Here is a 27745-nt window from a genome sequence, read left to right on the forward strand (position 1 = left end):
GTCAGGGTTCACTCAGCAACCATGTACTAAGCTCGTTTACATTAAACAGTAAAAAGGCTAATCAGAGGTATATGATTTCACCTTCTCTACAGTTAACAGGACCTTTTGATGTTAGCAACCATGTAACATCTGCTTTTAAGTTGGATGGATTGAGGGAGCCCCAGTTTTTTTTTCATCGTAAGGTAGATCCATATTGGATGACGGAAAAAGAAGGGGGAAAAAAGTTTTCTCAGGCCTGCTAATAGAGCTTGAATAGAGGAAAAGAAAAATGAAAGGGAAATGAAATAACCATGTCTGAGTGGAAATCCAACTGATGAGCCAGAAATTTTAGGAAGCAAAAAGCATAACATCAGGCAGGTTGACACTGGAGTTTATTAGTGACTGAGTCTGAGCTTTATGCTATGAATAGATAGGACTTCTTTCTTCACTTGACTTATAATCTTAAGGGTGAAACAATTACCTTTTTTTTTTTTTAAGACAATTTGTCAAGTTGACTAACTTGTTTCATATTGTACTATTCTGTTTGCTGAGCTTGCCAAACATGTGTGTGTGTCTGTTGAGACCGAACCCATCAATGGGTAAAGACAGAGTAGAAATGTCAGATTTTTGTCCATGGACTAAAAAATATACCATCATTAGCTTTGCAGCCTGACATAATGCGGCTGCAGAGGAACTGAAGACAAAGACAAATGTTTCAGCAAAAAAAATATTTTTAGCTGCATCTGGATTTAGTTGGGAGTCGACCATGGAGGGACCTCCACTGGATAAGCAGCAAATGAAGAACAGAGGGCCCAAACGATTGAACTGTCATTGGTAGAATTGCAATTTTCATCCTATCGGGGGGCTCTGGCTGAGACCCGAGGGGCCTGGGTATCTGTAAAACTTTCACAAAAACCAGTCTGGTACCAGTTAGCACTAAGCTCACGCACTTACCTGGACATGAAATCAATCAGGTCAATTTTCCCATACCTGTAGCAAAGCCTGAGCTAAGTGATGATGACTACCAATTGGTTGCCATGTCATTTTTTTTCCCCAGGATGGCGGTGTGCAATCAAAACAACAAAAAGAAGTGCCTGCAGTAGTAAAAGATATGTTTTCACTTGCTTTTTTCGTCTGTGTAACACAAGCCTAATTCACCTCACTACATAACTTTGCTTTTTCCTTCTTTAGTGTTGCCTTGACCTATGGGAGAAAAATCAAAGTGGATATGCAAGGGTTTTAGGAAGAGAGACATTTTCCCTTCATTGCATCGGGCCTCTGAACTTTCAACTGAACTTTTAGCATGTGTTAAACGCTACATTGATGTTATCGAAATTGACACTGCTATGCTACGGGAGAAGAGAGAGCAGCTCAGCGTTCTCCATCATCATACACCCACATCTACACACGCGCACACACACACACACACACACACAACCCACTGAAAAGTTCACAGTCCAAACTCACTGCCAGGAACCGAGAAGAAAAATCCAAAACAATCTTTTTTTTTTTATTTTTAAAGAAGACCAAATCTAACTGTCAGCTCAGTGGGGATTATTCCACCACGGTTGGCTCCCCAACTTCCCCACCGTAATCCACCCAAAAAACTCTTGGTGAAGCCTTTCAAAACAATTTATGCAAACAAACATCAAGCTCAGCTATTTGTATTGGCACCACTTTGCAGTAAACCAGACTGAACCAAGACCAGATGGGGCTGGGCCATTTCTTTCTCAGTGTGGTGCAACACTAGAGGCTGCTCAGCAGACACGCTCAACCCAAAGCACTGTCTTCTGTAATGGAGAGTGTTTCAATATTTAGACCACTTCTCATCACATTCCACACTTGTGGGTGTATATGTGTGGTGGATTTCTGCAAGGACACATAAAACCACAAGGGGAAATATTGCAACCATTTCTGTATTGTGTTGTGTCATAATGTTTTATTCACTCATTTTTTGCAGCTTGCAGTGCATATCCCAAAAGCAGGGTGTGATCCACAGCTCACACTGAGGGAGTTCTTTGATCACTAGTCAACTCTTGACCCTGCATAATGGCTAATTTATAATAAAAGATTACATTAAATCTTGATAATCATTTGCTTATACTTCAAAGCTGTGCTGTATAACATACAAGTCCCCTTGTCTAGAGAATGTGGCTATACATGAGAGAAAAGATGCCGCTACATACCATGACCTGTCTGGTGTTGACAGCGGTGGCTGTGCTGTGGCCGGTAATTGGACTGACAGTAATAGGAACTGTCTTTCTGCCTCTGCGGGCCCTAGAGATGGGCCACAATGCTGCCGTGGATTTAGCAGCTGCAGTCAGATGGAAACCATGTAACTGCAATTTTCCTCGTCTTCCTTTTTCTTCCTCCGTTTGAACGCTGACATGATCATTTATGAGCTGAGTGAATTTCATGACCCTCGGGCCCTTGAAACCTGGTCAACCGCCAACGTGCGATTTCAGAAATACATGGTTGTCAATGAGAAAATGAGCCCTCCATTCGTCATTCCAGAGGAACTTGTTTTTTTGCAGATACTTGTATTTACTCGACAGCAGCGTTTTGCTGCTGCTGGCCCTCCGCCTTGAGGGAAAGTTCGGTTTGAAGTCAGCATCCATCTTGGCGAAGACCACACATACACAAACACGGCCATGGTAGCAGGGAGGTAGCCTACACAGACTCCTTATTGCCGGTGAGTGAAAAATACATATTTGATCACGTTCACGTCCAAATGTGAATCCTAATGCTCAAGGAGATCCACACAATGCCACCGCAGCAGCTTTGACACACCCAGGATAGACATGTACACACACCACTTGCCGACATGAACACACATAGACAAAGAGCCTAAGGCCCCTAGATAAAAGACGGCACATGGATCCACACATCATATGATCAACCCACAACCTGCTTGTCCACACACACACACACACACACACACACACACACACATCTTCCAGACACCCCAGGGAGAAAATAGACACACATTCCTCCCACTCGTTCTCCATCTCTCTATCTCTCTTATACACACCTACACTTGCACAAGCTGTGCAAGACAGGCTCTCTCTCTATAAGCAGTTATTTCCCAGAGTCACTGCCAGCACTCTCTCTCTCTCTCCCAGTGACAAGCTACAAATCCCTGACACCACCACTGATGATAGCTTTACAGTAGAGCCTCAAGGGGACTCTGCCAGCCAGCACACACAAACAACACGCACATGCCTCGTTTTCTCTCTGCCTTTCTCCCCTCCGTCTCTCTGTCTCTCTGTCTCTCTGTCTGTCTCTCTCTCTCTCTCTCTCTCCCTCTCTCCCAGGAGCCCCAGGGGCCTCCGGGATATGCGGCTCCCAACACAAAATGCCTAGGGTTTGTTTGAGTTAAACATCTGACTACAAGCAATCAAAGTGACGAGGGTACAAATGAAACAGCAATTATGCCTGTCCATTCATGTACAGATCCATGTTTAAATTGTGGAAAACAAAACCAAATGGATATATGTGTAATTATGTTCTTTCAAAATACACATTGTCTTTTAAACTCAGTACACTGATCCAAGCATACCACAGCACAGTGGCACTACTTATACAGCAATCAAACTTGTTCTGTCATCACATGCAGTCATCATTCCCTTTTTCCCCTAAACCAGATTGATTTATTGAGACAGTTGCTGTGATGTCATATTCGCCCTATCCCTTTTTTCTCTGTTTGATTAAAGCTTTAATGACTCCCTCTGTGCACTGTAATTATTCACCAGCCCCAAGGATGTTTGTTTTGGTGTTAACCGGCCACTGCTGTGACCATATCCTCCATTGCTCTATTATTTCTCATTACAATATTTATTAGTTTTCTTTCCATTTTGGATAATTTAGCAGTACTAATAATGCTCTTCGTGGGTGGAAGTTTGTGTGTATGCAGCATATGTGTGTGCGTGTGTGTGTGTGTCTGTGTGTGCACGCTTGTGTAATAATTCCAGATCACAAGTGCCGTGGATTTATTGGCATATACCAATTTGACTTTAATGAGATCACACACCTCCAGGTAGGTGCCGCTTCATCCCCTGTTCAGCTCAGGGTTCTCCCTCCGTCTCTCCATCTTTCTGCCCTTATTACCATTTCGTATACCCCCCCTCCCTTTCACCTCCACCGCCACTGCTGCCTCCACCACACACCCCCATCTGATGAAAAAGCAGGAAGGCTTTGTGTGGTTCATTAAGTCAGCATTGGAAATGTATTAAGTAGGAGAATGGGGCTGGGAGCTACTGAGTGTTGACTTAACCTTTCCAGTATTTTTTTTTCTTTTTCCACCCAGTGATGCTTTTAATGGAGGATGCGTGCAATACTCAGTCTCATTAGTAACCACATGGATCAGTTAGAACAAGATATAATAGAAGTTTGGACTTGCTTATTCTTAAAAAACATGAGTGAATGTACTGTAAGGGTGAATGCCTTTGTCTGCTAGTAGTTAAATGTTCTATTACATGACCAGTCTTGGGTTAAAAGGTACATCTACAAATTGCAACTGTCAGAATTTGTTTCAGCCTGTTTCAAGCAGAGGCATGGTTACTTTTTTGGTGTCATGAGAATGCAGGAACAGATGATTCTTAACACTTATGTGTAATACTTTCTTGCAATCATCTGAACTTTCTGGTGCTCTTTGTGTTGCCCCTCTAACTGCCTGCACAAATGTGGTGCTCCATGAAATTAAATAAATTTACTCCATTTCCTTTCCAAATTTTATTTTACCATAGCCCAAACTTTATGTAAATTCAATGTGAATTAAACACAGGGCGGTGCACGCAGACAAGGACTTGGACTTGAACAGGGCCCAGCGGTTGAAGGAAGGCTTTACACCATCCTGCAGGAGTAGCTGCTATCTGTCAGGGGATAATACTCCTATCACATTCCAAACCATGCAACTGATCAAAAAACATATTCATCATGTAAAATGTTAAATCACACTGTAACAACCCTAAAATGGCAGACTTTGCTAAAATAATTTTACTCAAAATAACATTATACTATTCAATATACAGGCAGGAGCTACGGAGACATCCTAAACAATTGAAAAATAGGAATTACTAATTACCATTTAGCTGCTAAAAAAAAGAAGAAGAAAAAAAAGAAAAACCTTGTTACAGTGTGATTACAGACAAAACACTATAAAAAAAATGCTTCATTGTTAGGTTGTCATACATTTTCTAGGGAAGGACACTGTGGTCAGTCTGCCATTACAATTAGTGTTCATTTGGGCCTGATTCAATGAGATCTACACTGACTGCTGGACATGCATTATGCATAAGTCTGTCCATATGCACTTGGGCCATCATGCATGCCCTTGTAGAAATGCATCGACCACTGGCATGCAATTACATTTAGCTTTTTTTCCAGGCTGCTCTGTGTGCACATCCTCCTATGTAATAGCAGTTTAGGCATGAAAGTGTGCATCATCCTTAGATAACGAGTTATCATCATTGATGGTGAATGGAAAGTTATGTATGTTAAATTTGCTTATTGTTGAAACCACGTATCTCCATGTATTTGTGATTGAGAATTTTTCAAATAAATTAAAGGGTTATGTGTTACAAATTCTCATTCTTCTTAAAATCAATAAAATATTTTAAAGCCCGCTGGATTATGTGAAAATTGCATTGTCACAAGACCAAAAACAGCGCACATTTTTTCATGAAACAAAACAGACATTTACATTGTTTTGTTGGTTCAGATATTTGAACTAAATAACCAACATTACTGTATTGCCTTTTCACTTTTCACTTTTCATCTTCAGTTGCACCTCTTCATGTTGTCATTCATGCCATAAGACCATATTTAAGTTATGCTATAATCAAGCTGGCTTATCCCTTTCATTTGTGCATACTGATTATAAGTTATATGCACTGTCCCTGTTTTTGTATGAGTTTTGACAGCTAAAAATTTTTGTGTGCAGACTGACCCCGTTTCTAAGGTGAAATATCAGTGTGAGATGACAGGAGAGATGACTGGGGATGAAAAGCATCAACAAGTTGGAAACAATGGAAGTTAAAGGGATGTTTTATTCAAAGAATAATTCTACCACATGGAAGGCTTAATACACTTTGGTAACAGAGGGAATAATGCTCACAACTGAAGACCAGGATGTATTATCCAACAAGTTCCCTGCTGTAGCTTAGGTGTCTGTCAGAATCAATGGGCGTTTGTCAGAACTAGAAAACGTCTCTCTGTGTGTGAGGGTTGCTCTTGCCTGTGGGTATTTAAAAAATGGCACTTCCCAGGGCCTGGACCATGACCACTCTGTCCACTTTATCTCTGTGGAAAATCTCTGACGGGAGATCTTCATCTCCTAGACGCGGCTCTTTAGCGCCCCTCGGAGAGAAAGCCCGTAATCGCAGATGCGTCTCCGGGGAGGAGGAAACGCCATAAATCAGTTTGGAAAATGCAGGGCACCGAGAAATTTGGCACAGAGTATCAGTGGTGACATCGGAAACCTTAAACTACCCTATATAGTCAGATCATATGACTCAGTAGGACTGATCATCGCTGTCAGTGTCAATACAAATATAGTGTGTATAGGGAAATAATAAACCCCCTCCCTCCCTTCTTCCCTGTCCCAGCTCAACATCACAGGAGGAGGGGGGCACAGCTTGTTTATGTTTATGGGAGAGAGCCAGAGAACTGGTGATGGTTGAGCTGCTGATCTAATAAGGCTTAAAATTATTTCTCATTTCATTCACTATGAGACAGCACCATTCCTTACCCATCTTTCAAGTGAGCATCATTCAATTAAAATGCAATTCTCGTCGCCCCCATCCACGGATATTTAATTAGACTGGAGAGCAGGGCTTCCACTGTCTTCTTTTTTTCTGGAACAGCTCTTCGGATTTCACCTCTAAGGCATATTTTCACTCTGTAACTCGTTGGTTAAACAAGGGCATGTATCCATTTGTTAATTGATACAATTACGCATTACGCGTAATGGTCACGTAGGTCTCCAGGCGCGCATCAATCACTGGTCTATTGACCTGCCAAAAACCCCCTCTAACCGCTCCTGCTGGGACTGCCCCTCTCTCTAATAGAGAAGGATAGAAACATCATCGTCATTAACTCCGGGATGGACCTCTGGCCAGAGAGCCAGAGGCGAACGAAGGTCGAGATTAAAAAAGAAAAAAAAGGTGCATATACAACCTGCCTTAATTGTAATAGATTGTAACTAAAAGAAACAGTTATAAACGAAAATCTTTATCAACAGTAAATACTCATGAGACTTTTCCAATTTATGTGTATTCATGTGTGATTCCTGTTTGCCTGGGTGAAAAGAATTTTCCTCTGCTCACAAGACTGCCAAAAATATCTGCAGTGTTTCTTTTCTTTTCTTTTTTCCCCTTTTTTTGGTAATTTATTTAACTTCACAAAGGATTTCCATATGCTGCCATGTTACAATTCAATAATGATGAACAATAATACAGTTTTCCGAGACTGTATCTTGGCAAATCGGTGAAAGAATTCTATTACAAAAGCGGGACAAGACTGTGTACAGTGCACCTTAAGAAAACCCTGTGTTGGACGTGATTGGCAAAGACATTATTCTATCCTTGGTACCCTGCCGTTCCGGGATTACAGTGACGTCACGCTGATACCCTTGCATGGATGAATGCTAAAGAACTATGGAGCCACAAATAATAGCACAAGCAGAGTCCATATCTTGCAAGTCTTACGTTATCCTTTAAGCCTCCTTCAGCTAACACAACAACAATTTTTTTTTGCACTTAATGACGCTTAATTTCATTTCTTATCGGGTCCTTAGGGGGGGATTATTCATTCATATAAAACAATCTGCAGCTGGTGCCAGCCCAAAGTCTCCCTCCTGTGAGTGAAGTCATCTATTATTGAGCGAAAGGCCGTGCGTGGAAATGTGTGTAAGACGGTGGATTTGAAGTAGAATTGGTTGCAATCGATCAAGGGTGAAGAATATTGCTGATGGTAACAAAAGAAGCAGCTATGTCTTTCTCGCAATTTGGATACCCTTACAATGCAACTTCACAGGTAAGCCACTCTGCTTTTCTTATTTCTCCAAAGTTGTCTGTAGACACACATAAATTCGTTTTTTCTGCATATTTTTTTTCTTTCACTACAGTCTGAGCACTTTCTCTCTTATAAGAAACACTGGTGAACGAGTGACTGCTTTGGCAGTATTGACAGCTATTTTTCGCGTGGTGCTTTTGTTGTTGAACCAAATATCGATATACACGCACCCGTGTCCAATTACACTGAATTATGAATGAACTCACGTGTTTTTCTGATGACAATAGAGATGAATGTCACTTATTGCACGCCACGAGGTGTAACTGGGGCTGTAACGCATGCTGTATACTTTCGCAAACTTTCTTACTGAAATTACTGGGGACGTGTAGACAAATTGGATTATTGTTGGGGGGCTTTTAAAACTTGAATAAAGCGGTTTAGTTTGATTTTAAGACACTGTTATTGCTTCTGGTGATAAGTTGGAAGAAGCTGAAGTTGATGAGGGGACAAAAGTTGCTCTCCTGGCAGAGTTGTCACCCAACTTTTATCTCGATTATATTTTAACTCAAGGCAAATTATATGTGAAACTCAAATGTTTTCATTTGAAGGTGGTGATTTACTTGGCACTGACATTACTTTAGATTTCTCTTATCCTGTGTAGAAGTTAAACCGGAGCAAGTCACTTTTTACGCACGGACTGCGCACATCTCTTTTCACCTTAATATCCACTGGAAAATATCCATCTCATGTTGTTTGATTTCATATGCAGCACTAAATTCATTTTCTTTATTAAACACGAAAACAGGGGCATCGCTTATTGCATTTGCTCTCAATGAAAGCTACTCTCGTTCACTCCAGGAATTATCTGAAAAGTGACTTACCTTGAATCAAGGCAGGTCACAAGTTAAGATAATGACACCTGATTCATGATAACTGAACTGATGTGCAGCACCGGAGACAAACGAAATCAGCTCACTTTTCTTCGCTTTTTTAAGGTTTCAATATTCAACACTAGACCGCGCAACTTGTTAGGATGGATATATTTTTGCAGTGTATCACGCACAGTCATTTCAGAGCTGTCACAGACATCCAGATATTAGCCAAACACAGCCAAATGACCATGTCTATCCACGATTCTCTTCATGCAGTTTTTCGTGTCGGCAAACCCCAGTACGACTTGCTGCGATTCGATTTCCAGGTCGGTCTCTGACGGGACAGGCGGCTCCCAGACCGCCGCCGCCGCTGCCTCATTCTGCTGCCCGTCCTACGAGAACCGGCTCCTGGCGAGCAGCCGGACGGAACTGAACGCAGCGCTGGGGATGTACAGCTCTCCCTACGCTGCAGCGGCCGCCGCAAGCCAGAACTACGCCAACTACTTCCCCTACAGCACCGACCCATCGGCTATCTACTCCACTCTGGTGGGCTCACTTCAGCCTCATCTGATGCGCAAAGTGTGGGGGGGAGGAGGAGGAGGAGGGAGGGAGGGAGGGGGGGGCTCAGGGTGATCGATCAATCAGGTTTTGTTCAATCAATTAATCTCACACTGCAAACATATCCATCACGACAAGCCGTTTAATCCAGTATCAAGTCATGTCCCTTTCCTCTTTAAAACAAGTGAAAAAACCCTCTTCCCCCTCAGTGAGGGGAAGAGGTGTAGAAACAGTGCAGAGGAACTTTCTCACTTCAATCTAAAGATATTTTATTAATACAAAGTAATCGTTCATTCCTTGTTTCAAAATATTTGCACTTGTTTCAGTTGCTGAATGAGAAAAAGTGATATTCTATTACTCCACACTCAAGAGCTGTTCTCTCTGATGTGAGTAAAGGACTAAATGACTTTGCAGTGCAGCAGAAACTTTTCTGTCTTTCTTTTCTCTGTTTTTGAAACACCTGAAATCAAAAATTTACTGTCCATGGAAATACTGCACATTATACCTGAAAACAGTGAAAAAATAATAAGTAAAAGCAAAAAATATGTAGAATAATAAGAGAAAAAAACTAAAATAGAATAATAAAAAAATAAAAATAATCATTCTCGGATCATGTTTAGCACATTACATATTAAATCTGTTAAAATGCAAGACATACTGATGTCATGACCGGGAATTATTTTCTGGCTAAAATCACGGTCAGAGCAGCTTACTCTTGTTTTAAGAGCACAAAATCAAGAAATGTCTTTGATTTATATGTGAGAAGATTTTTAAGAAATCAAGAAGTCAAATATCAAGGTCCTGCAGCGTTAACAACTTCCTTCTCTCTCTCTCTCTCTCTCTCTCTCTCTCTCTCTTTTTTTTTTTTTTTTTTTTTACAGAATCCACAGTATGACATTAAGGATAGCACAGGCACTTTACACTCTGGCATCACTCAGACCGCTGCATACTACCCTTATGACCACTCACTGGGACAATATCAATATGACAGGTAAGGTCTGTTCACTCGTGTCCACTATATGTAATAAGAGCTTGAGCGAAACTAGCAAAAAGTATTCTATTGCTAAAGCAGCCATTCACACGGGGAATATGCTGCATTCAGATCAAAGGTCAGAGTGTAACTTCATACTGATACGTGCATGGAGTGAAGATGTATATATTTCAAACAGCAGGGAGCAGGGCTATGGGATGTCTGAGTGAGTAGTCTATGATATCCTTCATTAACTGCACTAATGGCTAGAGTCTGTGTGTATGTGTGTGTGTGTCCTTTTCCAGATATGGGACGGTAGACTTTAATGGCACAGCCAGAAGAAAGAACGCAACTCGTGAAACCACCAGCACCCTGAAAACATGGCTGTACGAGCACCGCAAGAACCCCTACCCCACCAAGGGAGAAAAGATCATGCTGGCCATCATCACCAAAATGACCCTCACTCAAGTGTCCACCTGGTTCGCCAACGCCAGGAGGAGGCTAAAGAAGGAGAACAAGATGACCTGGTCACCAAAGAACAAGGCCAGTGATGATAGGAAGGATGACATCAAGAGTGACCAAGACTGTGTCACCAAAGGTAATTAAGTTCACTTTCTGGTGGCAGAAAGTTTAACTATTTACGCAGCCACTGTTAAACTGAAAACGTGATTACTTAAACTTAACATAGGGAAATATATTTGCCAATCATAGGCAACTTTTTAAACAGTCGGAACTTAAATTCTCATTTCTTCCATGCAGATTCTAGTGATTGCAAGGAGGAAAAGGATCTGCATCTGAGTGACCTGGAGGACATGGATGAGGACGACTGTGACAAGCTGGACAGTGACTGTGAAAAGGTGGCAGCAGATGAGCAGGACCTCCAGAGGGCCATAGCAGTATCCGGAGCTCCTCAAAAAAGAGACTGCAGCTCTGAGCTGCAACTGAGTTTAACTAACAGCTTCCACGCGTTCCCCTGTGCCATTAAAAGTGTCACCACCCTCCCTCCTCTCCCGTCTGACTTCCTGGATCCCGTAGCGTCCAAGGCACCTTCCTCGACCGGCCCTGCAGTGGGAGGAACGGTGTCCCTGTCTCACTTTGAAACATCAGATAAGCCACGGATTTGGTCGCTGGCTCGCACGGCGGCTTCGGGGGTCATACTGAGCCCTCAGCAGCACGGCTCTGAGCTGAGGACAGGCAACTTGACCGGGGACTGCCAGCTCCAGAGCACCAGGCTTACCGGGGCTCCTGCTGGACAGTGTGGGGGCATGAGAAGTCTCCATGAAAACAGCAGTGTCACCAATGCTGAGAGCCCCTTCTCTGAGGGCTCATCCTTGCACTCAAAAGTCTACGGCACTGGCAGCTACAGCCACAAGGGCCTCCAACTGCACTGTTCATCCTATGCTGCACTCCCGGACACATGTCAGTACTCCACCATTGATGGTATGTCACCTTTTACCTGCAGTTTTTGACATATTACAAGGGATAACACTGTCTTAAATCCCCCATACATACAGATTTTCTGTGTTATACCGAAAGATGTACAGTAATTCCCAGCACTGCCAAATATGTCAATACATTTTTCCATGTGTTATTGGCAGAAATAGAAAAGTCCATTTTTTAAGGTTATGAAGTGATAAGACACTTGCTGCCAACTTGCACCCGAGGCAAGTTTCTTAGACATGCTTTTATTTGGATGTGCAGGATTCTCCAATGGGAAAGCAGAGACACAGTCATCGGACCTGAGTGAAGCTTGTGGGACCGTGCAGGATGACAAGGTCACTGCATTCAGACCGGTGATGAAGAGGTGAAGCAGGTGAGAGTCTGCACTGAACTGGAAGAAACCAGTGAAGTCACGACACACTCACACACACACATACACCCAGGGCACAAAAGAAAAAACCCATCAAACACGCACAGGTGAACAGGGATAGACATACAGACTCTCACCCACTTTTTGTTTAATGTATGTTCCTAAATTTTATTCTGCAAAATTACATGTAATTGGCTACTAATATGCATGATGTCAAAACTCATTTCTAATATCTATCTGAATATTAGAAAAAATATTGACACTTCTAATACAATCAAAGCTTTAAAAATCTTATTATAGAGACTATTTATTCCTCTTCATTTTGGGAGCTAATTATAAGTGCTGCTGTCTTCCCCCCCCCCCTCTAGATTTCTGGAAACTGCACCACAATAAATAAATGGGACATTTATTATGCACTAAGGGACACACTGGCGGAGTACCGGCCTCAGTATGACGCATGGGAGCTACCTGGCGCCGCTGCAGTGAGAGCTGTCAAACTGTGGACGTGGCTATCATTTTGCACAACATTGTTTTTATGGTGTTAAAAGACTTTATGCAAAAATTCTACATGCAAAAGGTATGAGAATAGGCCCAATTAAAAATAATGGCCGCAATTTGTGTATGGCAATCGTGTAGTGTAGCAAACTTATTTATTTCTCTGTGTAATTTATTATTATTATTTTTTGTTATGTTGTCTGTTTGTTTATTATTTAATGTGTTTATTGGTTGGATTCGTACCTCCTTAATATATTTTGTTACATGTTTTACTGTGGCTTCGTGTCATTTTGCCTAATGTAAAAGAGAAAAAGCTTGTCGGACATTAAGTTGACTATAAACGGACTGGATTCCTTGTGTTGCGCGTGGATTTGAGACTTTTTTGTCATTGTGTTAAAATGTGAAGCTTCTCCTGTGTTTGCCATTCATGAATTTTTTTCTAACAATACAGTTTTTTTTCCAAGAGCTTTCACTCTCTGTGTAGTAGTTATTTATAGAGGCGAATCGGCCAATTAAAACATTTGCGGATGTGCATTTGATCAAAGTTTATCGTCTTGACTCGACGCACGAAGCCGCAGCGCTGATGGAAGGTCATAACTCAGAGGAGGACGTGAGTGAAATCCACAAGTTGCGGAAGAAAGGGGACATCATCTCTCCATTGTCAGCATCTAATCACAAGTGGCATCAAACACTTTGTTACTGTTCAGGCCGGGCAACGAGGCAGGAACACGGGATGAATGCTGCTTTGTCCCCTGTGTAGCGAGCCGCTGCGCTAACTTAACATTGTGTTAATTAAAAGGTCATTTGTAGGATCAAACCCAGCAGAGAATTTCACATAGTCCATCAAAAGTCCCTTTGATTTGGCTGTTTTGCCTATAGGTCCGTCTCGTTATGGGATAACTCGCCTGCCTCTCCTACAGACAGCTGTAATAAGATGATCACTGTAGTCTCTGATGCCTGCTGACGGCCTGAAAAACTTTTTCATCCTCACATTTCAAACTTTTAAAATCAAACACTTCCGTAGTAAACGACAAAGGGCTGCTGTGTAAACGCATTTCTGTTGGGATATTAATTTTGACGCTCTGTTCTGATGCGCAAACTACAAAAAATATTAAATTTGACAAATCTGAAACGTATTTTACTTCACAGAACAAACGATGCAAAATACTGACAACTTTTGAACTGTTTGTCTGCCTGAAACCAAGAGGGAAAATCTGCCTTTTACCCCATTCGTCATATAATACGAATTGTTCGAATAATATGATTTTCCCTGGTAGTGAAGTGAAAGCCTATCTTGTTTTGTGTCTGACTTGATCTCCTGTCTTGATTCCTGAAAAACCAGTGAATTATTATTACATCAGCAGGGAAAGATTTAGATTTTTATGAGTAAATTTGATTCCAGACCACTGCTGAAACAAATACCTGCGAATAGCCCACAACCTCGCAAAACGTCATCTGAGGTCGTATTTGTGGGATTATGCTTGTAATAAAAGTCTTTTTCCCGTATTAGGGCAATTCAGGCTCAATTCTGAGGCGCTGTGGTCATCCTGTGTGTCCTTGGCCAGTGGCAGAGCTGTCAGTAATGCAGGAGCCTGGTAAATCCAGGGAAATCTACATGATGAGGATGAGGAAGGTCAGGAATAATAACTTAGGCCTATTTAGACCCCCCCCCCCCAGTTCAGTTTTTACTTCTGTGTTAATCTGAGACCTAATAAATGATGTGCGTGAAGCTGAAGGCAAAAACAAATATATCTTTAATATAGGCCAGAATATATGAAATAGTCCATTTAAATGAACATTCAAATGTGTGAATCTTGCTTTACTGATTAACATTTTCATACTTCAAGCAATAAAGAGGAGACATGGAATTAATGATTGGCATTGGCAAAACAGGTGAGAGTCATATATTTTCAGCTGAAGGTCACCTGTAGGAAATTTAATGGGACATCTTAGGAGCTTGATTCATTTATTTTCTTTATATTTATTATCTGTAACACTGTGGAATAATTAAGAAAAAATGTTGTGCAAAATATGTAGAGGAAAAAAAGTACCAGTTCATTCCACCTACTCTGAGGCAGGAATGACAGCTCTTGATATGAAGTTTCAGTCCAGTATAAGATGATATGTGTAACAGTCTGCCTGTTAATGACAAGCTGCTAACAGGGAGTCTCTCCTTTCCTCTTCAGCAGTAATCAGTCATGACGTCTGATCCGCTGCTCTTTACATTAAAATGTAGGGTAGGAGTGTATCAAATATTTACAACCAAATTTAATTAAATCAGAGGTTGTAAAGAAAAGCTGCCTTATGCTATTGAAGGTAATGATGCATGTGCAATGGGATTACCGCTATGGCGATGTACCTGGGGGAAACCACAGATAATGGCCGTGATGGGCTCATATAGCAGCGTATGCCTGAAGTAGCTAACAGGTCAATTAGTCTGTCCTATACACAGTGTTTTACATAGGGCTAAAGCAGCTGCACTGAGGAGGGATAATCAAGGGACACATCAGACAGATGAATATGGAGGCTGGTCTGATGGATCACAAACCACATTAGAGCCATTCACATCTATACCACAGGGGAAAAAAACAACATGTAAATAAAACAGACAAAACAAAACAACCTAAAGTGAAAGTAAGGATGAATAAATAGACGTTGAGCATAATATTTGGTGTATTTATTGGAGGTGGACACAGGGGGAGGGGACGGACATGAGACATTTTGTTTGTCTGACATCTTTAATCTGAGGCCAGACATGAAATCTGTGGCAAACTACAATGTTACAGAATAATAAGTTCCTTAGGTAGCCTATATAGGTCTGTGCACAACTAAATCTCCCTAATACACGCCTTCCTGTTGGTAAATTACATTTTTTATTAGGGAGGGGGGACATGAGGGAGAGGATGTTTGCATAATCCAAAACAGATTTTAGATAATCTATGAATGAGGCACAAATACAAAAAAGAAAGAAAAACAAGCTATGGTAAACATGGATACTTAAAATAGGTATGACATTATTAATCTGCGACCATCGCTGGTATGAAATCAGAAGGTGTCTTTATGCTTATATTCCTGGGAGTATCAAACACTTCCCTAAGTGTACATTCAATTTAACCCCCACTCCTCCTGTGCTGTTATGGTTCACTGAGCTTTTCTAGGCCAAGTTGCTGCTTGCACCCTGTGCTCTTTTCAAGTCAATGGGCCAGCTGACTGTCAGAGATGACAAGTGTTCTGGTAAAGTGTTTGAAACATGAAATAGATTTTTAATTGTGAGCATATTAATATAAAGATAGTGTTAACCCACTATTTATCTGTATATTCACTTTAAAACAAAAGGTCAATAATACTGTTTGAAACAATGTGAAGTAAGTTTATAACCTTTCACGACTGGTTTGCCAATTCAATCTTTTTCTATTTAGATATTTTTTCTTTATTTTCAGTGTTGTAGGTCAACTAAAGACATGATTTATGTTGTAAAAAGCTTTAAAACACAAGACAGAGACTGGGATCAACATTTACTGCCATTTTTCTCTTTTACAGCTTGCTATTTTTTCAGTCTCATAGTCAAAGCAGTACTAGTAATCAGTACTCAGAATTACAGAGTTGAACATGTAGAAATTTAAACATGAGTTTATAATAACTACAAGGACACTTGTTACATGTTTGTAAGTTATATTTTGATGATTTAAGTATAAAAGCTTCTGAATATCAGTGTAAAATATTTACTTTGTAATAGAGTAGGCATGTTGTATGTCAACTTTTTTGGACTGCAGTTAAGTGCTGCATGTGTGAATTTTAGCACTTCTGGGTTCAAGGACAACTCTGTCAAGTCATCCACATGAATATAGTTTTTGACAGCTGAAATGTCTGGGAGCAGTAGATGCAGTGAGCACAGTTATTTAGAAATTCACCTGTTTAATTGTTTCACCTTCTCTTTTGCTACTACACATTGTGTAAGATGGGTGTCAGCTCAGTACCTAAATGTAAGTTGAAATGTAAAATACAATAAACCTACTCTGCACACTCAAAACAAAAAAACAAAACAAAACAAAAGTTTGACAAAAGCATCCCATGACTATTGTAAATTGAAATATTAAGTAAGTATGTATGTCTTGAGTGGCAATGAGAGAGAAGCAAGTGCTTGTTTTGTGCATTTAGTATCTGTTTTGCTATTTATCTTCACTGGGGTGGTAAGAGGCTGAGACCAGTTTAACAATGACTGTCACTGTCACTGTCACTGTGGTATGTTGTACAATATAATGCTACAGGTCAATAAGGGGTTAACCTCTGACAAAGCACTGTCAGGGACATCCATCACATGTGCACTTTGCATGTAGGCCCCCACTTAATGAGCATGTGCCTACGACATAAAAGTTGATAAATTATTCTGACACGATAGCAATGGCCTCTCCGTATAAATAGGAGCCATAATAACAACAACAACATACCGAACAATAATTTGCCCTCTAGTCTGACAAAAGAGTCCGCATGGAGGTGCCATTTGATGTGTCCCACGCTGGGCAGCTAAGGCTCATAAAACAAAGTCTCTGTACCAATGGCTCAGAGTTCAGATGAGGGGGACAATATACACACTTCATTTAATTTTGTCAAAAGGCGCAATGAAATGTGTGTGGGACATTGTTTCTGTGCATGTCTCCCTCCATGGAATTTCTGATTGCCGATGTTGCTACAAGGTCTCTGCTAATGAGTTTTGTCAAAGACAATTATGGACTTGGTGGAATGGACAGAGAAGGGATGAAAAGCTGGCTTTGTGTGGTTTGTGTAGATGTTGTATTGTGACCCCTGCTTCTCTCTATAGCCCGTGTTTGGCCTGCGCTTCATGTCCGAAAAAATCCAGGCCTCTGTTCCATTATCAGTGCTGTACCCGAGGAAGAGTGATCTGCTCCAGCACCTTTGCCCTCTTCATACTTCATGACCCCAACCTGATCCCAGTGTACCAGGCTGAAGTATGGCACAAAGTGATGTAAGTGCTGCCATTTCCCAGGGCCTTCTGTTTTCTGTAAACCTCAGTCCTTTCAGAGCAAGCAGGGTCTTGGAGTCCTCTCTGGCCTGTTAGGTAAAGACTCAAATTCTGCATTCCTTTTTTTCCTCTCATCTCATTGAATGGTCTAGCTAGCTTCTAGCTCAAGCGATACTATTGAGGAGAGTGTCACCCTGTAACAAAGCTTTAAATCTTTGCTTTCATGGCTTCTGCTACTTGCCCAGTGATTCTATTCTGGTGTGAATTCCACTGCTAAACCAGAGGGCAAGGTCAATCTCACTCCTTGGGCCATCTGTAACTACTGGAGGGAGTACAAATGGCACTCAGGGGATAATATGAACAAGGACTGCCATGTTCACTTCAAACTCATACAGAAATAAGCGAAGTCAAGAGGACCCAATCACAAAATAAAAGGCAAACCCACAAGGAAACACAGTAAAATAAATTTTTACTGAAGGCCATCACAAGAGAAGTAGTTTTCATGTGCAGCCTGATTCCCTGTGTTGTACCCATTCACTGCTAAAGTGTGTGTGCTGTTGTTCCTGTCATCTTGTTTGTTCTTTTATGTTTGTCTGCTGGACTGGCAGTTTTCTGTTGCTGACCTTAGGTTGGCGTCACCAACATCAGAATAATCTTCTGTGTCATTTTAATGCCCTTTAATAATCCTCTGAATCTCATATTTTAATCTCGCTCTCTCCTTCTGTTTTTCTTCTCCTCTATGTTGGGCATCTGTTGGCCTTTAATGCCTGCTGTTGAGGCTCCCTTTGACTTTTAATCAGGCAGTATCATGTCAGAGCCTGACCACAAAATAGGCATAAATTCCAAAGTCTACATTCTCTACAAGCCATGTAACTGCTGTAAACTTAAAATAAATTCTAGTTATGAAATATAACACACCTCATATGCAATTCTATGAATAACATGCAAGATGAGGCAGAGATCATGTGACTGAAAGAGGCAGTGTGTTGACACTGTGTTTTGGCTGCGGTGGTGGATGGGCGTATTAATTCATATTTAGCTCTCTCTATCAGTAATCATTTTACACCTCATACATACCCTCTGGTATAAGTGAACTTTAATTTACAAGACAAAAATAAATTGAAATATTTCATTTCATTATAGCTACACCTTAAAGCAGAATTATTCATTTTATCCTTTTACTCTCTTAGCCTTTTTAATGTGTTCTGGCTCATTCAGTTTAATGCGCCCAAATATAATTTATGGTTGTTTACATTGTGAAATTGTTATATTGACCTGTTCCTCAATGGAAATCTCCAGCAGACACACTCTGATAAACCAATTGTACTGTACCTGCCCAGCATCAGATTGCTTACTTGAAGTTAGCAGCTAGCTAGCAAGTAACATTGAGCATCTAGCAGCTAAAGACCTGAATATTGTTTATAAATGAATATTTGTCAGGTGGACAGAAATTCAACTCCAAATGAATGATAGTTTGGCTTTTTGTCAGTTGAACATGAAACTAGGCAGTTATATGCTAACACATTAGCCATAACAATATATTATATATGGTGGTGGCTGTGTATTTTTCAGCTTGCTGCAATGATTTTCTGCCCCCTAGTGACCAAACAAAGTGATCAGTGATCAGCTTTAACCTAGCTAATTGTTTTAGTTGCTTAATCTGTGCCAATTTTAATCTAACTTAAACCTTTTGTATGAGACCCAGTTGTTGCACTTTTATACACAGATACAGTGTAAATTAACTTCCTTATGAATTCTTATTTTAGCATTGTATAAGAACCTAATGGCCGTGGGTCTGAGGCTACTGGATGTCTAGTCAGAGGTAAGCTTATATAAAGTTAAAGAAATAGGGCAGAATTACGTTTCCCTGCAGTTTCTTGATATATTTAAAGGAATATTTATAAATACATAATTGTAGTATGGTGTCCCTCCACTGAAGCATGGCTCTCTCATTTTCTGTGGTATTTCTATGGTTTTAGTAGAGATGACAATATTATAATTTTGCAGGCACTTTGAGGCCATAAAATGTTTATTTTTTGCAATGTTTGTCAGTCATTTCTTTGCATAGAAATATCCCATATATCTACAAAGATGTACAGTCCCACCCACACAATTTTGTAACTTCACATTACATGGACAGAAATCACATTCAAGGTCCAACTTTTGGTCTGGATTATTCGGGGGAAAAAATCAAGTCACAATAGGTTTATTTTTGTGGAGCTGTACAGGTGACAGCCTGTGGAGCAGTTCATTTGGACTGCAGACAGCAACAATGTTCAGCAGCAGTATTCTGCAAAGCAGCAGCAGGCCTATCAATTCTCTTCAATTTATGTCTCCAATTTCCTGAGTTCAGGCTGTGCCAACACCACTGCAGATTTGACAGATGAAGTCCAGCACGTGAAGCCAGCAGCTTGTCTCTCCTGGAGACTCTACACTTACCTACCCGTTTTTTTTTTTTTCCTCCCTTCTTCACAGATTTGCAGCACAATGAGTAGCAGTAGCACCTATAATGAACAGCCTCCTCCACCTGAACACAGAGTATTTCCACTACATTAGTTTCATTGGCATCATGCGGGCAGGAGGAAAACTCACAGCAGGGCTGTGTAACAGTATGGTGTCGACAGCACTCTTCTCCACTGGGCTCTGCTTGGGGGCCTGCCTCTCTGTGTGAAGCTCCGGTGTAGGATTAGACACTGGTGTGCAAGTCAAATGGTTGCTAGCTCTAATGGCATCTCCACACCTGCCTGATGTCTACATCAGCTTTGCTTACTGTTACTCATGGCCCTCATATATCAAGAAGACACACCAAGGAATGTAGAGTCATTTCCAAGAACAGTATCTCCATGATTACAGAACATATCATTACTGTGACAACGCTGACCTCAAAAACCTATGCATGCAAAGTGACTAAAAATTACAGAAGTGTACTCTGAAGCAATTATGTCATGTCGAATACCTACAGAGGGCTTCTGATCAAAAACAAAAGTAATTTATGACACTGGAAGAAGCCTTATGGCCAGTAAATCAAATTACATCCTTTAAATACATTGAATGGAAGCCATGAAATGTGAAAAATGGCTTTGTTTATCACAAACAAACCGAATGGGCTCACATCAAGCGACATCAATGCATGGGCCATAAAGTGGTCCACAACAAGTGAGCGGGGTGGCTGAAAACAAGGCGTTGTTGTTATGGTGGCATGCCAGTCGTGACGTGGCTTTGATACAGTGGAGCAATAAGAGGCATCAAAGAGGGGCAGTCACAACATGCGCCACATTCTACAGCAGCAAGGTAAACTGAGGGGAGAGGAGGTGGTGGAGAAGGAAAGGGAGGAGGGAGCAGCGAAGGGAGGTGACACACAGACCACACATTTTCAAAGTTCACTCTTAAACACAGTACGCTCATAAAAGTACAGGTCCCATTATTCACGGGTGGGATTTCTCTCTCTCTCTCTCTTGTAGCACGCAGGCAAACAGCCCAAACCCCCGAGCTGTGTCAAATGATGGAGCATCATAATTACGCCCTTTTTATTGGCCATCTTATTCCAGCTATGACTGATGCAGCTCCCAACCCTAAGTGTTTCCATTTGCACTTTCATGTGGCAAACGAGCAGAGAAGCCACGGCTCGCCTGCCTTTCAAAGGTGGGCTGACAAATATTTATGGCCTGACGTGAAGTCACTTTTAATCAGTGCTGGTGACCTGTTCCTGAGGAATCTGGCTGCTGGAACATGCTTATCTCCTCCATAATAAATGAGCCTTCAAAGGACCCACTGTGCTTGCATTATGCGCTTGTCTAAAAATAATAACTGACACATTTCTTTAGAATCACTCATAATCAAGAACCCTGAGGAGGTAAAATGCAGATCCCTGCTGTAACATGGCAGAAATAAATCAATGACCTCCCTCTACTGGTCAGAGGCCAAACTACAGTAGAGTGAATTACCAGCCCTCTGACTCCGTCTGCTTTCATGACCAGTGGAGAAAAACGCAGGCAAGGTGAGCCAGGGTTTGTTGAGGAAATATCCTGTTAACATAAAATATACTTCCTAAATTCTGTTTTTGAATAACTGTATATTTAAAATATTAGATTTGTTATATGTGTCCTGTTAAAGAAATTTAAATTACATCCACACACAGGAGGGAGGATAAAAATGGATATATTATATTTACAGGGCAAATTATCCACATTCTGTGAATCTAAATCCCTTTAAAACTCATGGATAACTTGAATTAGTTAAAATGTCCTATCCATTTTAAAAATATGTTGTAAATCCTGTGTATAATACTGTGGGCAGCCGAGGATGTGATGGATGGCAAAGGAAGCCAAGAAGAGATCTGTTGATGAAGCACTATTAATAGAAATTACCTCAAACGTCCAGACTTCATATCCAAGTCAGTCAAGATGCTCTGTAATCTTTTGCTTTGGTTTAACTTCTTCACTATTGTCCCCATCTGTAATCCTGCACATGTTTTATGCTGTCTGGTTTGAAATCTAGATTTATGACACCAATATGTTCTTTTCCATGCTTTAACAGCCTATAAGGCATTATGGGAGGGCTCCCTTAGTGAAAACAGATATTTTTCTCCATATTAGGAGTTATGGGGAGAGTGATCCTTAAAAATGAAAGCCATAAATCATTTCCCTTCACGATTATACCATTAACAGGAGCATGGTTTTGTCGTTTAGGTCATGCTAATAGTTTGGGCTTGAGGTTGTGGCCGTGGGGGGAAGGAGCATGGAGCAATGCATGTTCCCCTTAGCCAGCGAAAGGGAGGCGATACAAGAACTGAGTTTGTCTTGGTGGTCCTGTGTTAGTGCTTCAGCTTTCTTAGCCTGATCACAGTAGACGTTATCCGCATCTGCTAAGGATTTCTCCTTTCTTTTTTTTCCCCCCAGTCTTCCAATTGGAGTTTCTATATTGGGCTTGCTTGTGGTCTTCCAGAGAGACCCCACGACAAACTATCGGAGCATTTTGCACTCTGCAAAAAGGCACCGGATGCCAGCAGAGTACATATTAAATTTGTTACTAATTTTAAACTTGGCATGGTGGACCACGTAGCTGCCACTGGTTCACTGGAAGCAGGCGGGTTCAGCCCCACTGCGACCACAACCACAATACAAACAAAGCATATGGAACAGCAGCTCCCAGTGTATTACTGACAGTAAATGTTTAGAAAAGGAACTTTTAAAAATAACCCAGTGTAATAGAATTAGTGGCAGAGAGGCGCCTGGCAGCATGTTTTCTCCTTTTTCGACTCCTGTACCAGATTAAAATAATAGTTTGAGAAGCATAACCAAAATTAAAGGAAGGATGAGGCTGCTTTTGTGTTTTTATGATCATTCTTGTGAGCTGCCTGTGGCTGGGAACTCCATGGGCATCTATTTTTCTACCTTTTTTTTTGTATTTCTAGCCTTCCCAGGAGAGCACTTCAAAATCTGGAAATCAAAATGTAATAATTTATTGAGATATATGCATGCTGTAGTAGTTAATGGTACTGAGTAAGGTGTTAAATAACAGTGGTGATGGTACACCAGAGGCATAGGGACTTGGAAACATTTCATTTCCTACCTTGTCCAGCAGCAGACGTGTGAGCTGCAGCTATGGCGCACTCAGTGTCAGTGTGAAATCACTACTATTACCACCCAACACAGCCTCATGCCGATTTTGGATCTGCAGCTTTTGGTGAGAGGGTTGCAAGGTTTTTTCATAGGTGCATGTGTGTGTCTGCGTGCGGCTATTTGACAGTGTGAAACTCACTGTGATAGTCTCTGGTTTCTCTCAGCTTTTCCTCTCTTCCCTCCAGTTCATGCCTATTGTCTAAGTGGCTGTGTTAAACAGGATGTTGTTGATGGCCCCTGCTGCATCTGTCACCCATGGAACTGCAGTGACCTCTAGAGACAGCTCTCTCCACATACAGTGTTGAGGCAACCAGAGGTGTTCTGGCACATATCAGGTGAAGTGATTGTGTATGTCTGCGTGTGTGTGTGTGTGTGTGTGTGATTTCAGGCAAGTGAAGACTGCAGACGGCTCAGGGCCAAAGTCTGGATACATTGCTTGATGCACATGCACAGACTTGCACACACATTACAACAGAATCGCACATACATGTAGAACAACAAACACGCTGACATGCATACAGAACATTATAGGCACCAGCACTCTCATGCGCTTACACAGTTAAACAAACACAAACAGTCAAGACCCAGGGCCACCCTGCAGATCACCCTGGTCGGTGTGAGAGCCATGTCTTCTCTGATCTAATGTGTTTAGCAAACATTCATTTATTCTCCCCAATCAATAACACAGAGCAGCATGTGTTTATGACTCACTCAGTTCATCTGCAGTTCATCTGAGCTGACACTCTAGTCTATCCTCTGTCCTATCTGTCTTTCTCTTCCACTCAATGACCACGCTGTCTCACACACACACAGTACACACACCTTTAATTATTTGCATGTTTTAATGTTCAGCAGCTGAACTTGCAATGCTACATTAAAACCAATGCTACAATATGCCTGGAGGATCATATGGATCGAGGAAAATACTATTTTATGTCATATTTTCAGAACAAATATGTCTGTCTAGGGCCGTGAGCTAAAATCTTTGACACAACCACTGCAGTAGGAGGGAGGCCAAATAGTATTTTACGGTTCCTCTTAGCAAATAGAAAATGTTTTGATAGGGAAGCAGATGGAGATATACACGTTTCCAGCTCATTTTGATGTGCAAAACCACCACACCGAGAGAGAGAGAGAGAGAGAGAGTATAACCTTCAGTTGCACTATGAAAGTAGAGGGACTGTAGCTTAAAAAAAAACAAACTATTATACGGCATCTTCATAACATGCTGAATGATTCGCTATGGAGCCTTTACACCCCAAAATTCCCAAGGTAGAAAATTATCCTGAATAAAACGTTCCAAAAAACGTAGCCGTGAATCAATATCAGATGCAGGCTGAGTTTAATTTGAGGGAAAACCGGCACTTGCTTTAACTCTCCAGTGAGGAACATAGAGTACAGTATCTAGGAAAGAATGGAGCTCATTCATACTCCTGTGAGTGTTGTGAAGGTATTTTATATGGGTAGTTATTATTGTTATCATAATTATCATTCTGCATGTACCATAAAAGTGGATGATGGAGGATATATGGATGGCTGAGGCTATAAATAATGGTCGTGGTGGTGGGCTGTAAAGCTGTCTCTTTTCTGTGGCAGAATAAATAATGTGTGTGCATGTGCTCAATGCACATCTATACTCATCTGAAATCTGCTTTGTTCTGTGAGGTCACTTAGTTATCCATAGGTCTTTTTCTGTAGATTTGTGGCTCTAGGTGATTAAAGTCTTTCTGATCTTTGTAAGTTGGCCATCCTTTTTATGCACTGGGACAAGGCAGGTGAATGTATCTATGTATCTCCAGAAAGCAGCATGGATAGGCAATACATATCCCACGTATGACTGTGTTCTGCATTGTATGTGTGTGTCTATGTACAGTGCAGTCTGTGCTTCCCATAAGCCATGTACAGTAGAGGGGCCGATGCACAGATGCCCTGAGTGGTGCCATACGGCCGATGGCTCATTAGAGCTCAGATGGAAGACATGAATCAAAGGAGCAGAAGAGAGGAAACAATCAATCTGCCTAATGGGAATCCCCTGTGTGGAGCGTGGGCCAGCCGTCCCAGTGCAGCTGTAGCCGTTTTTATATGTGACCTCCCAGCTTAAACGACCCACCAAAAATGTCCCCGCTGCTGCCGTATAGCCACTGCCACCAGAGAACACAGGACACACACCAAAAGACACCAAAGCCCCACAACAAGCTATTAGCGCTGAAGTCTCCTACACAGTGTGTGGGCGCCGCGTGGTGGTGATGTGGTTTCTAAAGTAGAGCCTTGGAGACGCAAGTGTTCCCATGCGTCTCCAGCAGTCCCCCGCACATGTGTTGTCCATATCCTTCCGTACCAGGGAATGACACCCAGCTTGATGTGTGGGGCTATCAAAGAAGCTGGATTTACAGTGCGGAGGGCGCCTGTGTGCTGGGAGGCATGCAGAAATTGTATGCTTACTGTCACTGTGTGAGGTTGTGGCCAAGGTTAAGACATCATTGTTGTGGTAGAGCGTAACTAGCAATTCATGGGGGTCAAGGTTAGGTTTCATCCTACAGTTTACCTGAACTTTCTCCCCTCCCACCTCAGTCTTCAGACAGCCTTTTTAAGCTTTGATCTGTTACACTGCATGCTCTCTGCCTGAAGAAGACTACTTATCTATTCAGCATGGGGTTGCCAGCAGTGCTTTAAGAATCGAGTTATGCTAAACAGAGGTTGATTTAAACCAGAGGTTGACCCCTGACCTGGGCTTAGAGGATAATGTCCCAGGCAAGGAGAGCAAAGTCCTGTTACCATCCATGAATCAGGCCCCCACCGACATTATTTCAAAATTGCTTAGTTGCATGGAACTCCCTTTAGTGCTGAACGGACTTTCATAAAATTGATTTTCTGAGTACACCCTTTTAGCAGCTATAAGCTTGAAATATGAACCCTTCATTGCTGAAAGCATTTCATTTTTTTGCCCCTGTGACTAATGATCCAGGGAAGGAGTGTGTTTGAAATTCTCCTCGGCAGCCATTTCCATAATTAAACACTGCTAATTATAGAGCTTTGGCTGACTTTAAACAAACAGGCACAGTTGCCGAGCATGCTTTCACGCCTTCCATTTGGAAATTTATGCAAATTGTACCCATATTGTGTGTTTTCTAAGATGAAACTGACAACATTAAGACACATTGCTCATGCTCGCAAAGATCAGACAGTAGCAGTGAGAGTAATGCTGAGGAGAGCCTGACAAGCCATTGGTGGTTTGGAGGAAAATACCCTGCACAGGTATGATACTGTGTACAATGAGGATCAAAGCTTGCACTGCAAAAGTATCAGATGATTGAATGTGTTCACATACATGTGTGTACTTGTGTTTGTGCATACATGAATATGCATTCATTCATTACCAAAAGTGCCCTATGGTAGAAAAAAAGCCCCTGTCTTGGCCAACAAACATTTCTGCATTGTTGATTCTAGTGCTATGATACCGCTTGTCAATTTATCAGCCTTTGACAGCAAGCCACTAGAAGCCATTATATCAGACAAATGAAAATTATATATGAAGATCAACATCAAGTCATTTGTTAGGGAGAAAATAATACTGCTAGGAAATAAACAGGGCACAGGACTGAGAGCTATGCTGCCAGTAATTCACATATCAACAGCATTTAAATTATTAAAAAGATTGGAAATCATAATTGGCCATATATTTTTCCCATTCTTCTCCACACAAATGGCTCGCCTGGGGTACTTGACATTCACCAGTGGTTTGTAATGTAAATGACAGAACGTATTTTCTCCATATCTTAACAGCGGATGGAGTGATTGACTACTGAATATAAGCAAGCTACAGGTGGGGGTCAATTATCATTTGAATAATCGAGCATCAGTGGCTGCCTAGCTTGGCTGTGAAGTGTGACACATTTTTATCTCTATGCATTTCAATGAAGTCAGACTGGTACATAAAAGGTTATCACCTAGGAAACATATTTGCCTAGGCGCAAGTTAAACAGGCAAGTGAGATCAGCATAGATATTCAATTTAACCAGTCAACCCTGACCTATAAATATTTCAACAAAACCCAATGAGGACCCCTCCCTCCACCCCAACCCCCTTCTCTCCTTCTTTGATCCAATTCCATTTCAGCAGCGGGAGATACGAGGGAAGAGAGGGAGGAAGAACGTGGGGGGAAAGAAGGGAGGGCATGAGAAAAGAAAGTCAAGCATATTGTAGCTTATCTATTAAGTGAATTGTTTAATGCATCTGCCATCTTCTCACCCAAGGGATGGGTGCAGAGTGAGTGGGGAGTGAGGGGACAGATTTACACTACAGGGCACTGGTGGCTTCAAAGTTGAGGAGGAGACGCAGACTAATCTATAGTTGTGAGCTGACAAATCTGGCCTGACACGGTGCTCTGTAGCAGGTAGACTCAGGAGATGGGCATTAATCACAGCGTGTGCTCTGCTGAGAGCACTG

The 27745-nt window shown here is 41.5% G+C and overlaps 1 protein-coding gene across 1 annotated transcript; it reads left to right on the forward strand.

The window, feature by feature from the left end:
- The first annotated feature begins 7662 nt into the window (after positions 1-7662).
- On the forward strand, positions 7663-13201 carry irx6a (iroquois homeobox 6a). The gene is made up of 7 exons (XM_018666857.2): positions 7663-8013; positions 9141-9410; positions 10304-10413; positions 10698-10990; positions 11152-11832; positions 12094-12205; positions 12571-13201. Exons 1-6 carry the CDS (start codon positions 7948-7950, stop codon positions 12198-12200), a joined length of 1527 nt encoding a protein of 508 aa, XP_018522373.1. The 5' UTR covers positions 7663-7947; the 3' UTR covers positions 12201-12205; positions 12571-13201.
- The last annotated feature ends 14544 nt before the right edge of the window (positions 13202-27745 follow it).

The sequence above is a fragment of the Lates calcarifer genome, linkage group LG2, assembly GCF_001640805.2.
Source record: "Lates calcarifer isolate ASB-BC8 linkage group LG2, TLL_Latcal_v3, whole genome shotgun sequence".
NCBI classification, from domain to species: domain Eukaryota; kingdom Metazoa; phylum Chordata; class Actinopteri; family Centropomidae; genus Lates; species Lates calcarifer.

Excerpts from the sequence above, each read along its gene's own strand:
- irx6a (XM_018666857.2), top strand. The coding sequence starts at position 7,948 with ATGGTAACAAAAGAAGCAGCTATGTCTTTCTCGCAATTTGGATACCCT. Across the intron at positions 10,991-11,151 it reads CCAAGACTGTGTCACCAAAG|ATTCTAGTGATTGCAAGGAG; the intron begins GTAATTAAGTTC and ends TCTTCCATGCAG. Across the intron at positions 11,833-12,093 it reads TCAGTACTCCACCATTGATG|GATTCTCCAATGGGAAAGCA; the intron begins GTATGTCACCTT and ends TTGGATGTGCAG.